The sequence below is a fragment of the Astatotilapia calliptera genome, chromosome 10 (assembly GCF_900246225.1).
Source record: "Astatotilapia calliptera chromosome 10, fAstCal1.2, whole genome shotgun sequence".
Lineage (NCBI taxonomy): Eukaryota > Metazoa > Chordata > Actinopteri > Cichliformes > Cichlidae > Astatotilapia > Astatotilapia calliptera.
The window spans coordinates 18,970,242-18,989,497 of record NC_039311.1 but is presented as its reverse complement, the minus strand read 5'-3'; the positions used below and the strand labels follow the sequence as shown (position 1 = coordinate 18,989,497).

At 41.6% G+C, this 19,256-nt stretch overlaps 1 protein-coding gene across 4 annotated transcripts; it reads left to right on the top strand.

The window, feature by feature from the left end:
* The first annotated feature begins 537 nt into the window (after positions 1–537).
* Positions 538–19,207, top strand: LOC113030832 (clustered mitochondria protein homolog). 4 transcript variants are annotated; one of them, XM_026182564.1, is made up of 30 exons: positions 538–852; positions 1,096–1,172; positions 4,480–5,799; positions 6,873–7,033; positions 7,122–7,293; positions 7,576–7,716; positions 7,800–7,930; positions 8,012–8,166; positions 8,350–8,475; positions 8,564–8,753; positions 8,834–8,926; positions 9,128–9,346; positions 9,475–9,650; positions 9,768–10,079; positions 10,179–10,312; positions 10,623–10,628; positions 10,845–10,945; positions 11,026–11,178; positions 11,514–11,576; positions 11,665–11,912; positions 12,078–12,162; positions 13,721–13,874; positions 14,934–15,073; positions 15,185–15,265; positions 15,691–15,816; positions 17,225–17,346; positions 17,502–17,595; positions 17,677–17,811; positions 17,895–17,968; positions 18,100–19,207. In XM_026182564.1, exons 3-30 carry the CDS (start codon positions 4,524–4,526, stop codon positions 18,194–18,196), a joined length of 4,965 nt encoding a protein of 1,654 aa, XP_026038349.1. In that variant the 5' UTR covers positions 538–852; positions 1,096–1,172; positions 4,480–4,523; the 3' UTR covers positions 18,197–19,207. The 4 variants fall into 4 exon arrangements, with proteins under 4 accessions (XP_026038349.1, XP_026038347.1, XP_026038348.1 ...); XM_026182562.1 differs by having other exon boundaries at positions 1,096–1,177; positions 10,623–10,724; XM_026182563.1 differs by having other exon boundaries at positions 539–852; positions 8,564–8,702; positions 10,623–10,724.
* Positions 19,208–19,256: the final 49 nt, after the last annotated feature.

The window sequence follows — 19,256 nt, the reverse complement described above, 5'->3', positions numbered from 1 at the left end:
AGACCAAGACTGCTGAACCATGAACCATTACTTTCTAGTGAAGCTGGCAGTTTAAATAAAATTAAATTTTGACATGAGTAATATACGCACAAATATACACACATATATGTATATACATATATATATAATGTATTAAAAAGAAAACAAAATATAAATAAGCTATAGCGAGAAATTAGGTTTACAAAAATCACTCATTAAAACCCAAACATGGTTCTGTCAGTTTGTCAGTCGACACTTGTCTCCTAGCAAACGTCCCATTCTAGAACGTTCCCACAGTTGTCTTGGTGACTGTGCTCAGAATGCAAATGTACCGCTGCAGCGCTTCCATGGCAACCAGAGAGCTGCTTTCAGACTGATGCCTGAGTTTTCAGCGCACCTACTGGAGCCTCATTTCCAGCACTGAGTGTCTGAGGAGGTGTTTGCTGTGTCATGTTTACATCTCACACAATGTGAAAAGGCGCCAGCCCTCGTCCCAGTCCTCCTCCTCTTCCTCCTCCTTCTCCTGCTGATGCTATTTATATACATTGCACGTGCTCACACGTTCAAGATTGATAGAGAAAGCATGGGCCGATCTGAATACAGGAAGTTGCATCATGAGCGGCAGAAAGGTTGCCCTCTTCTGGACTTGGACGGGTACTGTGTGTTTGAGCAGAGGGCCTGCCACAGCTCCTCTCCTCCCCTTGAAGGGCAGACACACACATAGTTTGTGTAATGTGGTTTCGCTGTAAGGACTGGGGAGCCTCCTGCTCTGGAGGAAAGCCTGAGGAAACTTACGTTTCTGATTCCATGAGGAGCAGGAGAATCTGGAGAAGATTAAACAGACTGACAGACTCAGTCTTTCTACACTGGATGGTAGGGTTGTAGATTTGCTACATTAATCTGTAATGAACTGATGTGATTTTCTCTGTTTTGAGACATGTGCGCTCATTTTCTGCTGTGCTTGTGTTCTCATGAGGTCAAAATAATGTGTGCTACATGTTACATATAAAATCATAACTCTGTCCATTTCAGATCTTCTGCTGTTTTACTTTGGCTCTTTTGAAGCTTTTTAGAGGATATTTTTCTCCTTCTCATCTGTTTTCTTCCTCATTCCAGGATTTTTACACATCCAACATCACTGCTGAGTTCGCCTGATCAGAATTTGTCTCTGAGGTTTTCCAGGCCCTTCCACTGTAAGGTGACACCTCTGCAGGAATACTTCATGATTGTCCTGTCATCAGCTGTCGTCTAAGGCTCTAAGCTGCTTGCATTTACACATGACACACACACGCACGCTTGTGGCAGTGTCAAAACTAGAACTCAGTTACGGCTTAGACGCTCACACCAGACTGAAAGTGCGTGCTTCTGATGTCTACTAACCTCAGCCAGAAGTACGACTGTACATCACAGCTGCAAGCTGAGAAGTTAAAACGTGATACTAAAATATAATTAGTTTGGGTTTTTTTGTGTGTTTGCTTTGGGTAGCATAAGACAGCGTTATCAAATGTGCAGTCAGGAATTTGTATTGTGGGGGGAAACAGTTATCTGATCCAATCCTAAATTTGTAAGTTTGCTCCCTTGTAATGAAATCATCAGACTCTCGTTTTATGGTAGTTTCAATCTAATAGAGAGAGACAGAATATCAACCAAAAATCCAGAAGAAGGACATTATAAAAAAGTTATAAATTGTTTTAAATGTCATTGATCGAAATAGGTTTTTCATTCCCAAGCAAAACATGACTTTGTACTTTTGCTTGTTAGCAAGCACAGGCAAAAGACGTTTCTTGTAGATGGTCACTAGGTTTGCACACATCCTAGAAGGGAATTTGACCCACTCCTCTTTACAGAAACTGTGAAAATTTTCAGGCTGCCCCCCTCAGATTTTTTACAGGGTGAGGTCTAGAAGTCTGGAGATCAGCAATGCTACTCCATTACCTTGAAGTGTTTCTTCTTTAGCCCCTCCTTTGTTGCCATGGTGGCATGTTTTGGGTAGCTGTCATGGTGAAAGAGCCATCCTATGAGACACCTTCAGGGCTCTGGCTGAAAGAAGGAGGTTCTCATTAGGGGTTGGCGATATAAACGATATACGATAGAAACGATTTGGCCAACAATAGAGATTTGACTATACCGCTCTATCGCGATAGCACATGTTGATGATGTCATCAAGCTGCGCCTGGTTTGGTCGAAAGCATGGCAGTGGCTACAACCATTATCTGCAAATTATGCCGAGAGTCATAGCAAAGAGATGAAGCACTTTTGAAATATGGGGAAAGCCAAAAACTGTGCTTCCTCCACTTCAGTAACATTGATTTATTAATGTTGAATTCTCTCGCAGCTGCTCTATGTTGCAGTATATTAATAACTAACCTTGTGTTGTGGATGAATGATCTCAGTTGTTCTCCTGACTGAAGTTTGGCCCGTGTATAACATCCTGCTATGCGATTGCATTTGTCCCTAACCACCAGAATCCCTCACGTTAACTTTTATCGAGTGGAAAAAAGTTGGCGTTCATCCTCCAGCTTCACTGTGCTAATGTTTTGCTAACATAGCTGTGTTGTTAGCAATCACGTAGCACAACATTATATACCAGGTAGTCCAACTTCAGTAACCCTGCAAACTCCACTGCTGTTTAGTTTTCTGTCTTCATTATTTTGGAAGTGGTAGGTGGAAACTAGCAAGCTAACTTCCTGTTAACTTCTAACTCTGTTAAATTTAATAACTTCTGTTTTCATGGATGCCTAGATGTTAAACTTAATTGTTACACCTGGTAAAGCAGCAACGCTGATGATTTTATTAAAGATTAAAGAATTTAGACCATTTTTAACTCTCAGTGTTCGTTTGACTTTAGGACCTGATGGGCTCAAAATGTGGTCATAAATATTTTGTACTTGGAAATCGGTTTTGTATGTCTAAAAATATTTGTGTGTGTGTGTAAAAAAGATTTGTATGTGTAAAAATAATTTGTGTGTGCATAAAAATGATTTGTATGTGTAAAAAAAATTTGTGTGTGCGTAAAAAAGATTTGTATGTGTAAAAAAGACCTGCAGTTCAAAAAAGCGCCCCTCTGACAGCCAAACCCACTGTTCTCTGACTGGATTGTTACATTTGTGATTGACATGACATTGACCAATCAGATGAAAGGAAGAAAAATCGGGTCAAAATTCGTACTTGTAACTTGCAGGGTTTTTTTTTTTTTTGGCTAAGTCCATAGACAAATCTTTTTTACGCACGCACAAATTCTTTTTACACATACGAAACTGATTTACAAGTACAAAATATTTATGACCACATTTTGAGCCCATAATGGAGTTTTGGACCCAGATTACTCCGCGAAGCTCCTCACTACGGCAGTCGTAATGCTCTGACAATCCATCAAGCAGTGCGGCTTACCAAAGTTGTACTAAAACATTTTTTAACAGATTTCTGTAGCCAAAATCTGTTCGAGGTCAGTAAACACAACCAGAATGCATACATAAGGCACACTCTCGATTTCTGAGAAAATTAAGGGATTTTAAGTGTGCCTTATAGTGTGGAAAACACGTTATACAGAAGAAAAGAATATATCGCGATATATATCGTTACCGCACATGCTTCAAATTATATCGCGATATGAATTTTAGGCCATATCACCCAGCCCTAGTTCTCATCCAAGATTTTACAGTATATGACCCTGTCCGATAGTGCCTCAATGTGGTGGAGTCTTCCTGTACCCTTAGCTGAAAACAGCCCTAAAGCATGATGTTTCCACCTCTATGCTTGACTGTGGGTTTGGTGATCTTTGGGTGATACTCAGCATTTCTCATCCTTCAAACATGGTGGCTCAAGTTTAGTTTCATTTGGTCACAGCACTTCATTTACATGTTTTCTGTAAATGATAAAGAGGAGTGGGCAAACTAAAGATGGGTATTCTTCAACAGAGGGACCTTGCAGGTGCTGCAATGTTTCAATCAATTGCAGTGTAGTGTTACCACCAGTTTTCTTGGTGGCTGCCTTCAGATCATTAACATGCTCCTCCCATGAAGTTGTGGGCTAATCTGCCACCTTTCTTATGACCATCCCAACCCCATGAGGTAAGCTCTTGCATGGGGCTCTATGTTGAGGAACTGGTGAGAAACTGGTTTTGTGGACAGATGTGCTTTATACATAAAATGGGCTGAGATCCGCCAGAGATTAAATAATTCATTCCACCAATGTAAAGATAGAAAACATAGCACCAATAATGTCAGGTTTATCTAGAAAAGAAAACAATGTCTAATGTTTGTGTATGATTGCGTTGTTTTCTGGTGAAATGAGGAATAATTAGGACCATTCATTATCTCTAAATAAAGTTCCTACTTTGTCAAAACTGTAGGGTCTTGTTGCTTGGTATTTCCTAGTTTGACTTATTTGTTTCCTTTTTATTGTTGTAACTGAACAACACTGGCTCAAGTATGAAAGTATAAGTGGACTCTACTGGGGTTTGACACTAACATAGTTTTTTTTTTTTTTGGTCCTCTCTAGGTCACCTTCACAGTTTTTACTTCTTTTTAGCGCATAAAGGCACCATGGGAAACATCTTCCAGTGCTGCCAGACCCTCTCAAACTACTTTAAGTGTCAGGATACACCAGGCCTGGGTGAGGCAGAAAGATCTCCTCTGCTGTCCAGCGAAGAGAGTGAATGTGAGTCACTGAGTTTGCTGGACAACTCGGAGGACGACGTGTTAACCGTCTCAACAAACAGTATAACAAACCTGGCCCTCGAACCGGAGAACTTTCTGTTTCCTGACATCATCCTAAGCAGTAGCCTGGGAGGAGATGTGACTCTGGTGGAGCCAATGGTGTGTCTGCTCGTGTCTGAGGAGGATGAAGGAGGAGGCGAGGGGATGGGCGAGCAAAGAAGCGAAGAACAAGGAAGGAGTAATGAGATGCGAGGCAGAGGGTACTCTGAGGTTGAGACTCAGACTGAAATAGAGACCCAGATTGGTATGGGGGTGCAGACTCAGACTGAGTCGCAAACAGAAGTTCAAACACAAACAGAAACACTCGAGTTCGGTAATAAGAGGGTGGTGAGGGGAGGAAGTATGATCATTAATAGTGAGACTGGAAAAGAGATGCATGATTGGGATCAACATGAAGGTGTGGAACAGCTGCTTTTGGAGGCACAAACATCGGAGAAGAAAAGCAGTGACATTTGGTGTGACGTTGAAGTTTCTGCTGACTTGAAGCTGCCAGGAAAGGTAGGAAGGCAGACAGCCAAAGACAAACTCGAAGTGACGGCCACCTTAACAAAGCTAACTTTGCAGACAGAAAGAAACACTGACCCAATTGAAGAGGAACATACAGATTCTGCCCTGAGAGAGTCGACAACCTTACAGTGCAACAAAAAGCCAGACGAGCAAAAGACTGAATCCAAACACACCTCAGTGATGCAGGCTGACCACAAGGTCAGCGGCACAAATGAAAACATTGCTGCAGTGGAGTCAGAGAAGATGACAAAATGCAGCAATAATGACACAGAAAATGTGGAAAACTTTAACCCCACTGAGGGTTGTGTGAACCTGAAACAACAGAGCAATCAGGACAATGGACAGATGGAAGAGTTAGAGCAGACTGCAAATGAAAAGCAACATAATAATATCCACATAAAAACAAACAATTCTGTGGTTCAGACAGCAGGTCATATTCAAAGTCAGGACAAGTCACATCTGCCAAAGAAGTTAGAGGAAACCATCAAGACTGATGAGCGACAGGCAGAAGGAGAAGAAGAAGGAGAGACTAAGATTGATCGAATGACCCTTTTTTTAGTTGACAGACTGTTTCTGGGAGCAACACATGTCCAAAGTGAGTGGATTTTTTTTTTGTAGTCAGTATTACAGCTGGTTAAGCTAAGACTGTGTTTAAGAACTCATTTATTTAGTCTGAAATCTATCACAGTGAAAAACTCTGGATGATAACACCATATCTTCATTCACCTTCCTTTTCATTTTTTAGATCTTTTTCACTTCCTCGGACAAGGAGGGCATATTTTTGGTATTTTTGGTCGTGTCATTGTTTCTGTCTGTAAAAACAATAACTTAAAAAGTTTTGAAAGATTTCTGGTCAAATTTCATAGGGGTGTAGATCCTGCTCTTCAAGGACTTCAAGGTCAATTCACTAGCTGGGCCTACGTCCTCATTTTAGGTTTGACAGCGTTTTAGTAGGTAAAGGTGAATACTTGGACATGAATTGAGCTGCGGTTTGGGGAAGGCCTCGAAGGGGACTGGGTTTGGCGGATCCCCATGTACTAATAGGAGTGAATAAGTTAAAGAATTGAGAACAAGGAGGGAGGGAGGGTGGGGCACATAAACGAGAATGAACAGCTTGCAGAACTGGGGGAACCTATATAGATGACAACCAGCAGGAGCGTGTTTGGAGGCGTGGTCCTGCTCCTGAAATTCTGAGATATAATCTCCAAAAATTGACAAAAAGCTTTATAATTTAAAAACATTGATTCTCATAAGTGTAGTGTTTGTTGGAATGTGGAAAAGCCGAAATACACTGTAATATAAAATTATATAATAAGCTCAAGTTGTTCATGTCCAGTTATTCGCAAATCAGCATCTATTATCCATTACCCGCTCCAACATAATGTTGGGTAATCAGAGTAAACATCTGCCATGCTACCCTTATCTGATTTTTACTCCACTACAAACTTCTTAAAGTATATGTATGCAATCCTCTGCACTTAGTAAATACTGCCCAGAGAGTGAGCAGGATGCTCTCGGGGTGCTTCCTGTATGATCAACTTTCCTTGTTTTTATTTTCATTTTGAATTTGTATTTTCCACCTGATTAACTCACATTAAAGTGTTTGTTTGTTTTTCAGCCAGTTTCATCTCAATGGTCTATTTTTGTCTTTTCTCTTCTGTTTAACAGCACATCCAAATCCAGCTACAGCACCCTCTGAAGATGATCTCCCAGAGCAGTCTGATGATGATAAAAGGAAAAAACTCAGTATCCAAGACATAGTTGATCTCCAAGAGACAAGTTTTACTGTCAGAATCCAGCCTCCGGGAACAGAAAGTTTTGAGCTACAGGTTCTGTTGTTAGTCCCTGTTTTCTCAAAGATTCACTTCACTGTGTCTTCATTTCACTTCAGCTCTCATGTTTCTCCTCCACCATCAGGTGACCGGCCAGATGTTGGTTGTAGAGCTCCACCAGGTGCTTATGGATCATGAGATCACCTGCCATCGCACGTGCTTCTCCCTCCAGCTGGGTGGTGTCACGCTCGACAGCCTTAATGAGCTGCACTCTGTCCCGGGCATCCGTGATGGAGCGGTGATCAAGGTGGTGGAGGGTAACTGCCTCTTCCTGTTCTTACTGCATTAGTTTTGTCTTCATGTGATGATTCACCATTTGAGTCATTTCTCAAAATAGTATTAGAGTGAAAGAAAAACATGAGTACAAAACATCCATACCTTCTTATACTGATGTTAAATTATTTAGCATTACTATTTCTGCATTTCCACTTGATAATCTTATTTCATGAGCATCTTCATATGGAAAATTCTTCCATTTAATCCCGCACTCGTGCAAGATAGATTTGAATCCTTTGTGAGCGTTGTTGCTCCTGTTGCAGAATCTTACTCGGTGCGTGATGCTCGTCTTCATCTCAGACATGTACGTGATCTTCTGAGGAGCCTCGACCCCACCGATGCGTACAACGGCGTGAACGGCAGCTCACTGTCTTACCTCACCTTCTACACCACAGGAAACAATGGTAACGCCCCTCTGTCATACATTAGGATCAGCTTCCCTATAAGAAAGCGCTCAACCCTTTCACCTTTACGTTCAACCCTGCAGATGGTCAGAGCGTGGGGAAGAGGCGAGCTTCTGAAAGGGAGTCTGTTGACTGCAGCCCTCCAGAATACGTCCTCCCCGGCTCTAAGGAGCGACCGCTGTGTCCACTTCAACCAGTCAGAGAGGACTGGAAGGTGAGCTGTCAGTTTTTCTACATGCAGTTAAGGCTGGGTAAATGTGCATTTAGTCGTGGTTAAACAACAGTGAAATGACAGCCTTTGCAGTGCCTGCGGGTCTTGACCCTCAGCAGTTGGAACCCACCTCCAGGAAACAGGAAGATGCACGGTGACTTAATATACCTGAATGTCCTGACTATGGAGGATAGAGAACTCAATATTACATCCTCTACACGGGGTTTCTTCCTCAATCAGTGAGTTTTACATGCTATAAAAAGGTTTTATCCATCCTGGCAAGATATTTTGTTCAGATGTTTCCAGTAGGTTAGAATAGTTATAATTATAATTAAACATTGGTATTTCCCCTTGAGTACTGTAGTTACTCAAGGGTATAAACTTGCCTTGACTTGGCGTGTGCTCTTCTCTGACTTCTTCAGGTCAACTGCCTTCAACTTTAACCCCAAACCTGCAGTTCCTAAAACCCTTTGCCATTCTCTAGTGGAGCTGCTGAGTCAAGTCAGCCCTGCTTTCAGGAAAAACTTCACCGCCCTGCAGAAGAAGAGGTGAGCCAACTGTTTGGAATCGATTTAGAACTTGTTTTAGCATGAAGCTTGACAGTAAAAATATTTTCCATCCTCTGCTGTGAGCCAGAGTTCAGCAGCACCCTTATGAGCGCATTGCAGCACCATTCCAGGTGTTCACCTGGACTGCGCCACACGAGGACCACACTCTTGACTGCGTGAGAGCGGAGGAGACGCACGCCAGCTACATGGGCCAGGATGAGCATACGGTAGTGGACGCAAGATCGAGGAGGCAACCTAAATGTGGAAATGCAGGACATGTAAAAATATAGGTTTGATTTTACATTTCAACTGATGGCGATGATGATGCTGATATTTAGGTTGTGTGTCATGATCTCAGAGTCGGGACTGGAACGAGGAGCTTCAGGGATGCAGGGAGCTCCCCGGGAGCTCCCTGCAGGAACGACTGCACAGAGAGAGGAGCATTTTCAAGGTGCGGATTCCCAACATCATCTTTCCAAGTCTGTCCTTCATTACTAATGATGCAAACCTGTGATAATCAATTTAAAGCCCAGAAGCCATGACCTCTTATAACAGTCCTCTTATGTTTCCTCTATTCTTCTTCCTCCTCTGGGACCAAATTGTTTTATTGAAACATAAACTCATTAACCAGTATTTGAATCCCTCCTCGCAGACCAACAGTGACTTTGTGGCCGCTGCGACACGAGGTGCTACAGCTGTCATTGACGGCAACATCATGCCGATAAACCCAGGGGAGTCGCCTCATTTGCAAATGTTCATGTGGAACAACCTCTTCTTCAGCCAGGGGTTTGATGTGTCTGAGCACTACCGACCACTAGGGGGAAACACTGCTGCTCACGCTGCTGCCATCTGTGACCTAAGAGGAGCTCAGGTGAGAGATCCTGATGGTATGACTGGGGAGGTGTTTGGGAGGAAATTATCATTTCAGATATCTTTAAGGGTGTAGTTATAAGGATATTAATGGTCAAACTGGTCAAAAAATAATCTGCACGGCTGCAGGCATATGCATCAGTGGACATAGAGGGGCTACACACAATCGGCACAGTTGTGGTGGATTATCGTGGTGTCCGAGTTATTGCACAGACGATCATTCCTGGGATACTTGAGAAAAATCAGGAGGAGAGTATAGTGTACGGCTCCAATGACAACGGCAAGACAGTGTTTACTCATCCGAGGTAACATTCCTACATACTCAGTGAAATCTTATATTGTAGCTCTTGATCGAAAAGCCGGACGTGCCCTTTTATTTTGTCACTATTACTGCAGCTGAGCAGGAGTGTGTTTTATGGCAGGTTTCTGGAGCTGCTGGATAAAACCAGTAAGCAGCTGAGAATCCAGCGTCACCAGGTTTTAGACCACAACAACAGACCGGTGGAGCTTTGCTCTGGCATCGAGACCATAGGCATCCTGGGTAATGATGGACGACCTTACATCTTGGACCTCCTGCGAACCTTCCCCCCAGATCTTAACTTCCAGTTCTCAGAGACAGAGGAGAGGAGGGAGGAGGTGCCGAAGGAGTGCCAGAGCTTTGGTTACCCATGTCTCCATTGTCACAGTCTGGCCAGCCTGAGACCTGAGCTGATTGAGGCCTTCATTCAGCACAGGTGAGGGAGACTTTCAGAACTGAACTACTAGACCAGCAGGATGAGCCAATGTTAGAAAATGAGCTTTCTCATCTTCTTATCTTTTATTTTATGATGTAGGTATGAGCTTTTCATGAAGATGGTGTCGCATGAGCTGAGCCAGCTGACTGAACAGGATGAAGCCACAGAGTGGAGTGAGAAGCCCATCTGTGATTCAGATACTGGGGAGAGACCTGCAGCCAGTGCTGACATGGGTGAATAAGACCTTATACAGTGAATAAAGTGAATATGACATATGTACAGAGGTGTCATGCTGAGAAAGAGCATTGCAGATGTGATGTTTGATTTTAAACTGTTGATGGAGAAATCTACAGAAGGTCAGAAGAAGCTGGAACACATGCAATAATCTGCACACACTAAAGAATTTTTATCATAGGCCTGAATCACAGATGATAGAGCCACAAAATGAAAATGCAAATATCAAATGTTAACAGATGTGTGAGGGCAAAGAAAGCGGATTATCTTCATGTTGGCTAACAATACTTTCATATTTGATTTTTGTAGAAATAAGTAAAAGAAATGCGATCCTGAAAGCTTGTAGAGCCGTCGGCTCAGTGAGTGACTCCTGCTTTGACATCCGCTTCAATCCTGATGTTTGCTCTCCAGGTACTGAACACCCTCGTGCTCACATACAAATACTCAGAGTAATATATATATATATATATATATATATGTATGTATGTATATGTTGTCAGATTAAAGATGAACTGTGTGTCTTTCCTGCAGGTGCTCGATTCCCTGCTGAGTGTTTAGAGGAGGTTCAGAGGCAAAGGTGCCTGCTGTGGGAGGCAGCTGCTTTTCTCCTGTCGCATCAGATCCCAGCAATGGTCAGTTGTGTGTGGAGTGATAATGTTTAAGTGTATCGCATAAAGTGTAAGATGATGTGTGTGTGTCATTTCTGTTATAGTTGATGGACTGTCTTGACCACACAGCAGTGCCAATGGATGGCGGAAGTCTGACCTCAGCGCTTCATCAGCGGGGTGTGAACGTGCGATATCTGGGCACCATACTGAGGGAGCTCGGCAGGGTGGAGGAGAGAAGACGACTCGGCCATATACAGGCACATAATACAGCTATTAATAACCATACCACATAAATGCTATTATTCAGCATATATGAATAAGGCGGGTCTGTTAGGCTGGTGCAGCGTGCATTTTTTTCCACTGAATATACCGCATTGTATAAGAAACCTGTTCCTAATCATTATTGTTATTATCTCTGAAATCAAAAGTTTAAACCTTCATCAAGCCTTTAAATGTTTGTTCATATAGTGTGAAGCAGCAAGAGCTGGCTTCTCAATATTAGCCTTCACACGTAGATTGTGAAGACTGAGCTAGTCCTGCAGTTTGATCTCATGAACTTTTTCTCGAAGTCTTCTCTCCTCTTCCCTTACAGAGAATTTGCGTCAGTGAAATCATCCTCAGAAGTGCCAAACACATCTTCAGGACCTACCTGCAGGTGCTCAGATTAAGAAAACACATGTACTAATCACTACGCAACCTATCATTGTTTTTGATTTATCAGCAATTACCTTATTTTCTCCCAGGATGTGGAACCTGCAGCTTTCTCTGCAGCTGTCAGTCACTTCCTAAACTGCCTCCTGACCTCCTCCTCCTGCTTCCCCGACTCCTTCTCAGACGAGCTGCTCTCCCGTCGCAGGAGCCGCCGACGCCGGAGTCACGGGAGTCGAGTCACATTGTTGAGTGACAGCGTGTGGGCTAGGCTGACGTCCGGCGAGCTGTGGGGCAGGATCAGGGCTGAGGCTCGAGATTATTATCACTACACATTTGACAGGTGTTTGCGTGCGTGCGTGCGTGTGTGTGTGTGTGTGTGTGTGTGTGTGTGTGTGTGTGTGTGTGTGTGTGTGTGTGTGTGTGTGTGTGTGTGTGTGTGTGTGTGCCTATGTGTTCCTGGATATGTGCAGCAAGACTTTCACACTGTCATCCTCTCTGTGTTCAGTGAAAGTATAGATGAAGTAATAGAAAAGCACAACCTTCAGAGGATCTCCCTGCTGAGAGAGATTGCCATCAAGACAGGCATCCAGGTCAGACATCTCTTCATAATACAGCAACCTATGAACTTAAATTAAGTCTCCATCCCATAAGTCTCCATACTGCCAATGCTACGTGAAATCACAACATCTGTATCATAGAATACTCAACACACTGCTTTATTTGGTCAAGACATAACAGACGGGACAAAAATATGGAGAAAAAATACATAAAAATGTTGATCACTGACCATGAGTCAACATTTCTACCCCTTTGCAGAAGCTGACGTGAGGTAATCTAGTTTATTTTTTTGCCACACTTCTGTTCTTTCAAGGTCAAAAAAGATAAGATCTGGATTCAATGTTATCCTACATTTATCCAAGAATTTTTTTTTTAAATTAGAGAATACATTTTTTAATATCCAAAACATTTAAATTTCAATAACAATTAAATGACAAATACATTTAGATTGTATTAATAGCAATAAGTCGACAGATGATTCTCAGCCAACAAGGCTGATCAACAAGATGATCAGCCTTAGAAAAAAAGAGATAACATACTACCAAAGATTTCAATTCAAATAATCCTCAGCTTTCAGCGTTACCTTAATTTTTTGTGGCATAGATTCAACAAGGTGTTGAAAACACTGCTCAGAGATTTTAATTTTGGGTGCACTGTGGACATGGTCAGCAACAGTACTCAGGTAACCTGTGGTATTTAAATGATACTTAGTCGGTAGTAATGAGCCCAGAAAAATATCCCCAACAGCATTTCACCACCATCAGCCTGGTGTTAAAAGGCTAGATGGAGCCATGCTTTCATGTCGTTTACTTTAAATTCTGACCCTACCATCCAAATGTTGCAACGGAAAACGAGATTCATGAAATCAGGCAACATGTTTGAATTATAGCATCCATATCCTGTTCTTTCCTGTTCCTATTAGCCTGAAGCAGTCTTGATATTCTCCTCCGACCTCTGTCATCAGCAAAGCATTTTCACCTACTGAACTGCCGCTTACTGGATATTTTCTCTTTCTCGGACCAAGATCTGTAAACTCTAGAGTTGGTAGGAAAATCCCAGCAGATCAGCACTTTCTGAAATTAACTATGTCATGTTAAAGGTCACTAAAATAACATTTTGCCCCCATTATGATGATCTTGCCCATGTCACAGGTTGCTGCCATGTGACTGGCTGATTAGATATTTGTCTTAACGAGCAGCTGAACAGGCATACCTAATGAAGTGGCCAGTGAATGTATTAATGAACAGTGTGGCAGTCTAGGATCTAAAGTTAAGCGACTTAAGAGGCATATAGAGCTGTTTTTGCACTTATTACATTTATTTAACATTTGTTAAATAGTTTTAATCATGACATTCATGGGTGAAAAGTGAATGTTTTTTTACTTTAGTTTTCTCTTAAATCCATAATTCTATTTCTTGTGGTTTTACACAAGAAATAGAATATTGACATCAAGCTTCAGAGTTTTTGATGGCTGAAGTTCACAATTTACTGTGCTTAGAGCAGAAAATCAGACCAAAAACCACAAAGTTATTAAATCCAACTTTTAAAGTGCATCTGCTTTCCTCCTCCATTCCCTTTCTCTGTGTTCAGGTGCAGCTGAGGGAATATGTGTTTGAGTCTCGACACAGGCCGGCATTTGGTGAGGAGGACATCGTCAACATGTTTCCCGTGGTCCGGCATCTCAAGCCTACGTCATCGGATGCCACGCAGCTTGTTCAGCAAGCCCAGCTGGCAGTGCAGCAGGGTGAGACATAAGCACAAATATAGACGTAAACAGCATAATATACAGTGTATGTGTTCTTCTTCTTTTTCTTACAGTAAAATTAAATGTGGCCCTCAATGTAAAAGGAGTTTGAGATCCCTACATTTTAACATCCTGCAGCAGCAGGAGCTGCTTCCCTCCAAACATCAACACAAACTCTAAATGTCACTAACTAAAAATATCACACATCTGATAGGGGCAAATGTGTGGCGTGGGAAGAAGCGTTAACAGTATGCTTACACAATCAACAGGAGGTTTTAACGCGCTATTTGTTATTTGTTTGCATTTGCATTGCAAGAAAGAAAAATCACTGTTTTAAAAGTAACTTCCTAATGTGCTCTGTGTGTGAGGAAGTTCTCACATGCAAATTGAAAGAGTATAGTTCTTTGTTCCTGTTCATTGTGGCGACACTGACTCTATTTTAATGCCAGTGATACAAGATCCACACTTCTCATTCTGTAATAAAATACATTCTTAATCTAATATGGAGCTTCAGCAGCCAGTCAGTCACAAAAACCAAGCAAATGTCTTTTAATGTTGCACTCACCATAAGTTACCATGGTGATATAGCCAGGTAAAGAGACAGCCACTTTCATACGCCAACTTTAAGCTCTACATGGCTTGCTGAGCCCATCTGGCTTTATAGTGAAGGCCACAGAGCAAGGTAGGTGGATGCTGGACCTCATCACCTATATTGAAATCATCTCAAGAAGGCTTTCCAGCTTATATAAGAAGAGTAAGCAATCAATAACCTGTACAGTCATCTCATCAGTCTACATGTAGACATGTGTGGATGATTTTATGACACACTTAAATATGTGCTTTTATACCAAGCATGTGCACATATTAAACATGACCGCATTTATGCTATATGTGCTGTATTGTGCCGCTCAGTTCCTTGTATTTAACACGATCTATGATGCACATTGTCAATACAGATCCTGATAATGGATCTGCTCGAAGGCCAGTCCTCATATGAGGAGCAGATATTCATTTCTGTTTATTTGCTGTGCATTAATAGTATTTTGTGTTTGATTTTAGGGCTCCTCAAGGAATGCTACGACTTGATTAGTCAGGCCCTGACTCTATTCAGCAGTGTGTGTGGGGTCCTGCATGAGGACGTGTGCATGTGCCTGCGCCTCCTCGGACGGCTCAGCTACATCTTGGGAGAAAACGCAGATGTAAATATTCATTATGTTAATTTATACAATGAACCAGTACTTAACTTTCTGAATCAAGCAGACCATAGTTATGTACAGCAATGTTTCCTGTAACGTGTCCATGCATTGCAGGCCCTCAGCCACCAGGAAAAGGCCGTAATGAGTTCTGAGAGACTGCATGGTATAGACCATCCACAGACCATACAAGATTATGTGAGTTTCGTCACTTTTTCATTAATTTACAGACAGTCTTGTTATGTTATTTGTGTTGTCTTCCACCCTAACGATCTCCAGTCCACACATCTTATTAAAATATATATATAGTGATATTTTTCAGTGGCACAATCCCTATTTACAGATCTGCAGTTAAAGAAAAAAAAAAAGGATAGTTTCATTAACATCAGCATCATTTTTTTTTCAAGTCTTGACCCTGTGATGTGGATAAAGACACTTATCATGTTTTTTAAAATCCATCTATAGAACCCAAGTTTGCTCATATTGGCCTCACAGTTCTGCAGCTGTTACTGACTGGATCTAGGGATTATTTTTTTCATGTAGAAATTAAAACAAAAACTAGCCAAACGCTTAACTGTATTTATTAAAATATGTCTTTGATATATTATCATTTTATGCTTCAGACCTTTTTGACCCTCTACTGCTTTGCTGGAGGCCACCACTTGACCTCTCTACAGCTGCTGTATCGTGCTCGGTACCTCACCCTGCTTGTTGGTGGAGATGATCATCCACAAGTAGCATTACTGGATGTAAGTGAGATCCCACCTGATTTATTTATTTATTGAGCAGGTGACCACATACTTTAAAAGCAAAAAGGCCCAAAAAAAATAATCTTTTAAAAAAAAGTATATTAGCGTGTTTGGTTTGGCAAAGATTTTATGGTGGGTATCTTTCCTGATACCGCTCTCCCCATGTATCCGGGCTTGTGACCGCCACTAGGAGCACACAGGCTTGTGTCCCACCTGTGGTTAGGTTAAGAAGAGAGGTGATGACCAAGAAAGAACACTACAGATGTGACGTTTGTTTTGTGAGTGTTGATGGAGAAGTATAGAGAAGGCCAGAATTAGCTTGACTGTGTCTGTGGCTCTAGAGAAAGCATATTATAGGGTGACAAGAGAGGAAGTGTGGTACTGCATGAGGAAGTCAAAAGTCACAGAGAAGTATGCGAGGGATGGGAAATCAAGACAGTGGTGAGGTGTACAGTAGAAGTGACACATAGGTTCAAAGTGGAGGCTACGTCGGGGATTGGCTCTGAGCTCCTTCTTGTTGACAGTAGTGATGGACAGACTGACAGATGACATCAGGCGGGAGTCTCAATGGACTATAATGCTCGCAGATGATATTGTAGATGATCTGTAGTGAGATTAGAAAGCAGGTGGAGGAAAGCCTGGAGAGGTGGAGGTATTTACTGAAGAGACGAATGATGAAAGTTAATAGAAGCAAGACAGAATACATGTGTGTGAATGAGGGGAGGCAAAAAGAAAGGTTAAGACAGTGAAGGTAGATAAGTTTAAATACCTGAGGTCAACTTTTCAAAGGTGGGGCCAATACAGACTGAAGGGGAAGGTTTACAAAATGGTAGTGAGACCTGCTATGATGTACGGTATAGAGACAGCAAAAAGACGAGGTGGAGCTGGAGGTGGCAGAGATAAGGATGCTCAGGTTTCATTGGACGTATATTATATATGAGTACATCAGAGAGACAGCTGCGGTTGAGCTGCTTTTCTAATGTAAAAAAAAAAACCCTCTTACCATCAAGCTTTTTTTATTTGGACATTCAAAACAGTTGAGGAAAATAAGAACTCCGAAAAGCAGAAAATCTGTTGGTGTGTCAGTGTTCCCAGGCCAGCCAAGAGATGTAAACCCCAGGTCTACCTCAGGGCCTCCTTTCAGTAGGACATGCTTGCCCAGGAGGCATCCTAATCAGATACCCGAACCACCTCAACTGACTCCTTTTGATATTTTAATGAGTGAAATATAAAGTAAAAGTCTGAGAATATGTAACACATTATATAAGAATCACAATATTATGTGACACAGTGGTAGTCTATGTGATATTGCACTGGTTAAAAGGTCAAAGTGGGTCATATCCATGAAATACTCAAGAGTAAGAGCTCATTTGTGCGTTTGTGTCCCTGTTTTGCTCCTCTGTGTTAGAGCATGCTAGGTCTGGTACTTCATGGACTGATGGAGTATGAGCTGTCCCTGAAGTTCCTGCAGAATGCCTTAACTTTAACCTCAAAATACCACGGTGTCACATCCCTGAAACACGCAAACAGGTACGTGACACACTTTGTCCTCACGCTCCTTCTTCTTGCATAAAAAACATAGATTCAGTTACAGAAAGTTTGAAAGACAACTGCTGTGATCTTCCTGTTCACATTTGAATTTTCTGTGCAAAAAAATAGCCTTTCCATGTCTTTCTTCTGCACAGTCATCACCTGCTGGCCACTGTGTATGAGAGTAAAGGAGAGTTTCGATCAGCTCTGCACCACGAGAAAGAAGCTTATTCAATATATAAGAGCCAGGTGTGTTTTAGAATAAAGTGTTTTCTGGTGTTATGTCCATGCATTCTGCTCTGGATTTTAACTGTTGCTGAACATGTGTAGGTTGGTGAGAACCATAACAGCACTACGGAAAGCTCGGAATACCTGAAGAGCCTCACTCAGCAGGCTGTGATCCTTCAGAAAGCCATCAACCAAATATACAGCAACACACCTGGTGCCTGTATTCCACCACCAAAGGTTTGCACAGTTTGGATGTTATGTGAACATACACAGATATGCAGTGCATGCATTTCTGGTTGTGACTGTCTGTTTTTCTCTAGTTTTCCACACCGAACCTTCCCACAATACTCCAGCAGCTCAACCTGACATGTGGAATCATTCTCATCCCCCTCAGGTGATTACTGAAACAGACACAGGATCAAAAGTAGCCACTAATGTCCCAGTTTAACACTCCCTGATTAAAACTGTTCATGTAAATGTGCTTTTCCCTCTCACTTTATATATGTTTTGCCTTTTCCTTTCTAGTGGAAAAGAAATTGACGAGCTCCGGGCTGAGTTTAAAGGAAAAGTAAAAGTGAAAACGGAAGAGCTTGAAAATCAATTGTTAAGTTCTGTGGAGTAGAAACAACAATACTGACTTATGAACTAAAAACACAACCACAATGGGACACCTGCATGATCTGTGAAAGTGACTGTGGACAATGAGCAGCAATGGCGGATGAAAGCGAGGCAAAACAATGCCGTTATTAAACAGGTCACCCAGGTGCACCTGTCTCCTGTTAAAAGAGGACTTTGCTCTGCTGTTGTCAGTAGACATAGATTATCAGTGCCATAATAAAGCTCTTGCCGAACTGTACGGCACTGTACGTGATGGCAAACACGTTCAACTCACTTCCTTTTTGTCGTGAAAGTAGATAAATAAAAGCAAGAATTGTGCTGCTAGATGAATGGAAAAGCACAGTAAGCTTTACACTGTGTATACAGAGAAAAAAATATATAGCCACAGTGTTTAATATCTCAGATTGTGAAATGGCATGTCGTCTTCTTGCACTACCCTGAGTGTCCACTGGGTTTCACACTTGTGCCATGAGCATTTCTCAGAACAAAGTAGAGTAGATAGGTTCCCATTATGCAGAAGAAATAGATTTTTTTTAAGTAACTATTTTATAGGCTTATATTAAGTGTGTGTTTTGTATTGTGCGATAGGCCACAGACCTGAAAGTCCAACATTTATGTTACTTGTGTGAATCAAGTAACATTCGAGTGAGAATAGGTAGGCTGTGGGCACTTTAATGAATACATTTTATTGTGTGAGACTGATTTAGATGTGTACCACAATTTAGTTGTTATTAATATCATCTTATTTTTTTATTCTTCTATTATATAATAACAGAAAGCTTAAAAATGAGAGGATTAGGCTTTGAGATTGCATTTCTACTTCATAAAAACAGCGACAGTTTTATATATTTTATATATTATTCCATCTGAAAACTATCCGAGTATTTCTGATATAGCTTCCTGTGAGTTGTTTAGTATAAATCAACATCTGTAGAGCCGAAGCATGGCGGTGTAATTTCATCTATTCAAATCAAAACATGGATGCAGCTGACAATAAAAATGACTTATAACGCCATGGTGACTATGTTTTTTTTTTTCATTTAATTTAGAAAAAAAAATTAAAG

Coding starts and splice junctions, on each gene's coding strand:
- LOC113030832 (XM_026182562.1), top strand. CDS start 4,524: ATGGGAAACATCTTCCAGTGCTGCCAGACCCTCTCAAACTACTTTAAG. Junction 10,080..10,178: donor GAGGCCTTCATTCAGCACAG/GTGAGGGAGACT, acceptor TTTATGATGTAG/GTATGAGCTTTTCATGAAGA. Junction 11,913..12,077: donor TATCACTACACATTTGACAG/GTGTTTGCGTGC, acceptor CTCTGTGTTCAG/TGAAAGTATAGATGAAGTAA.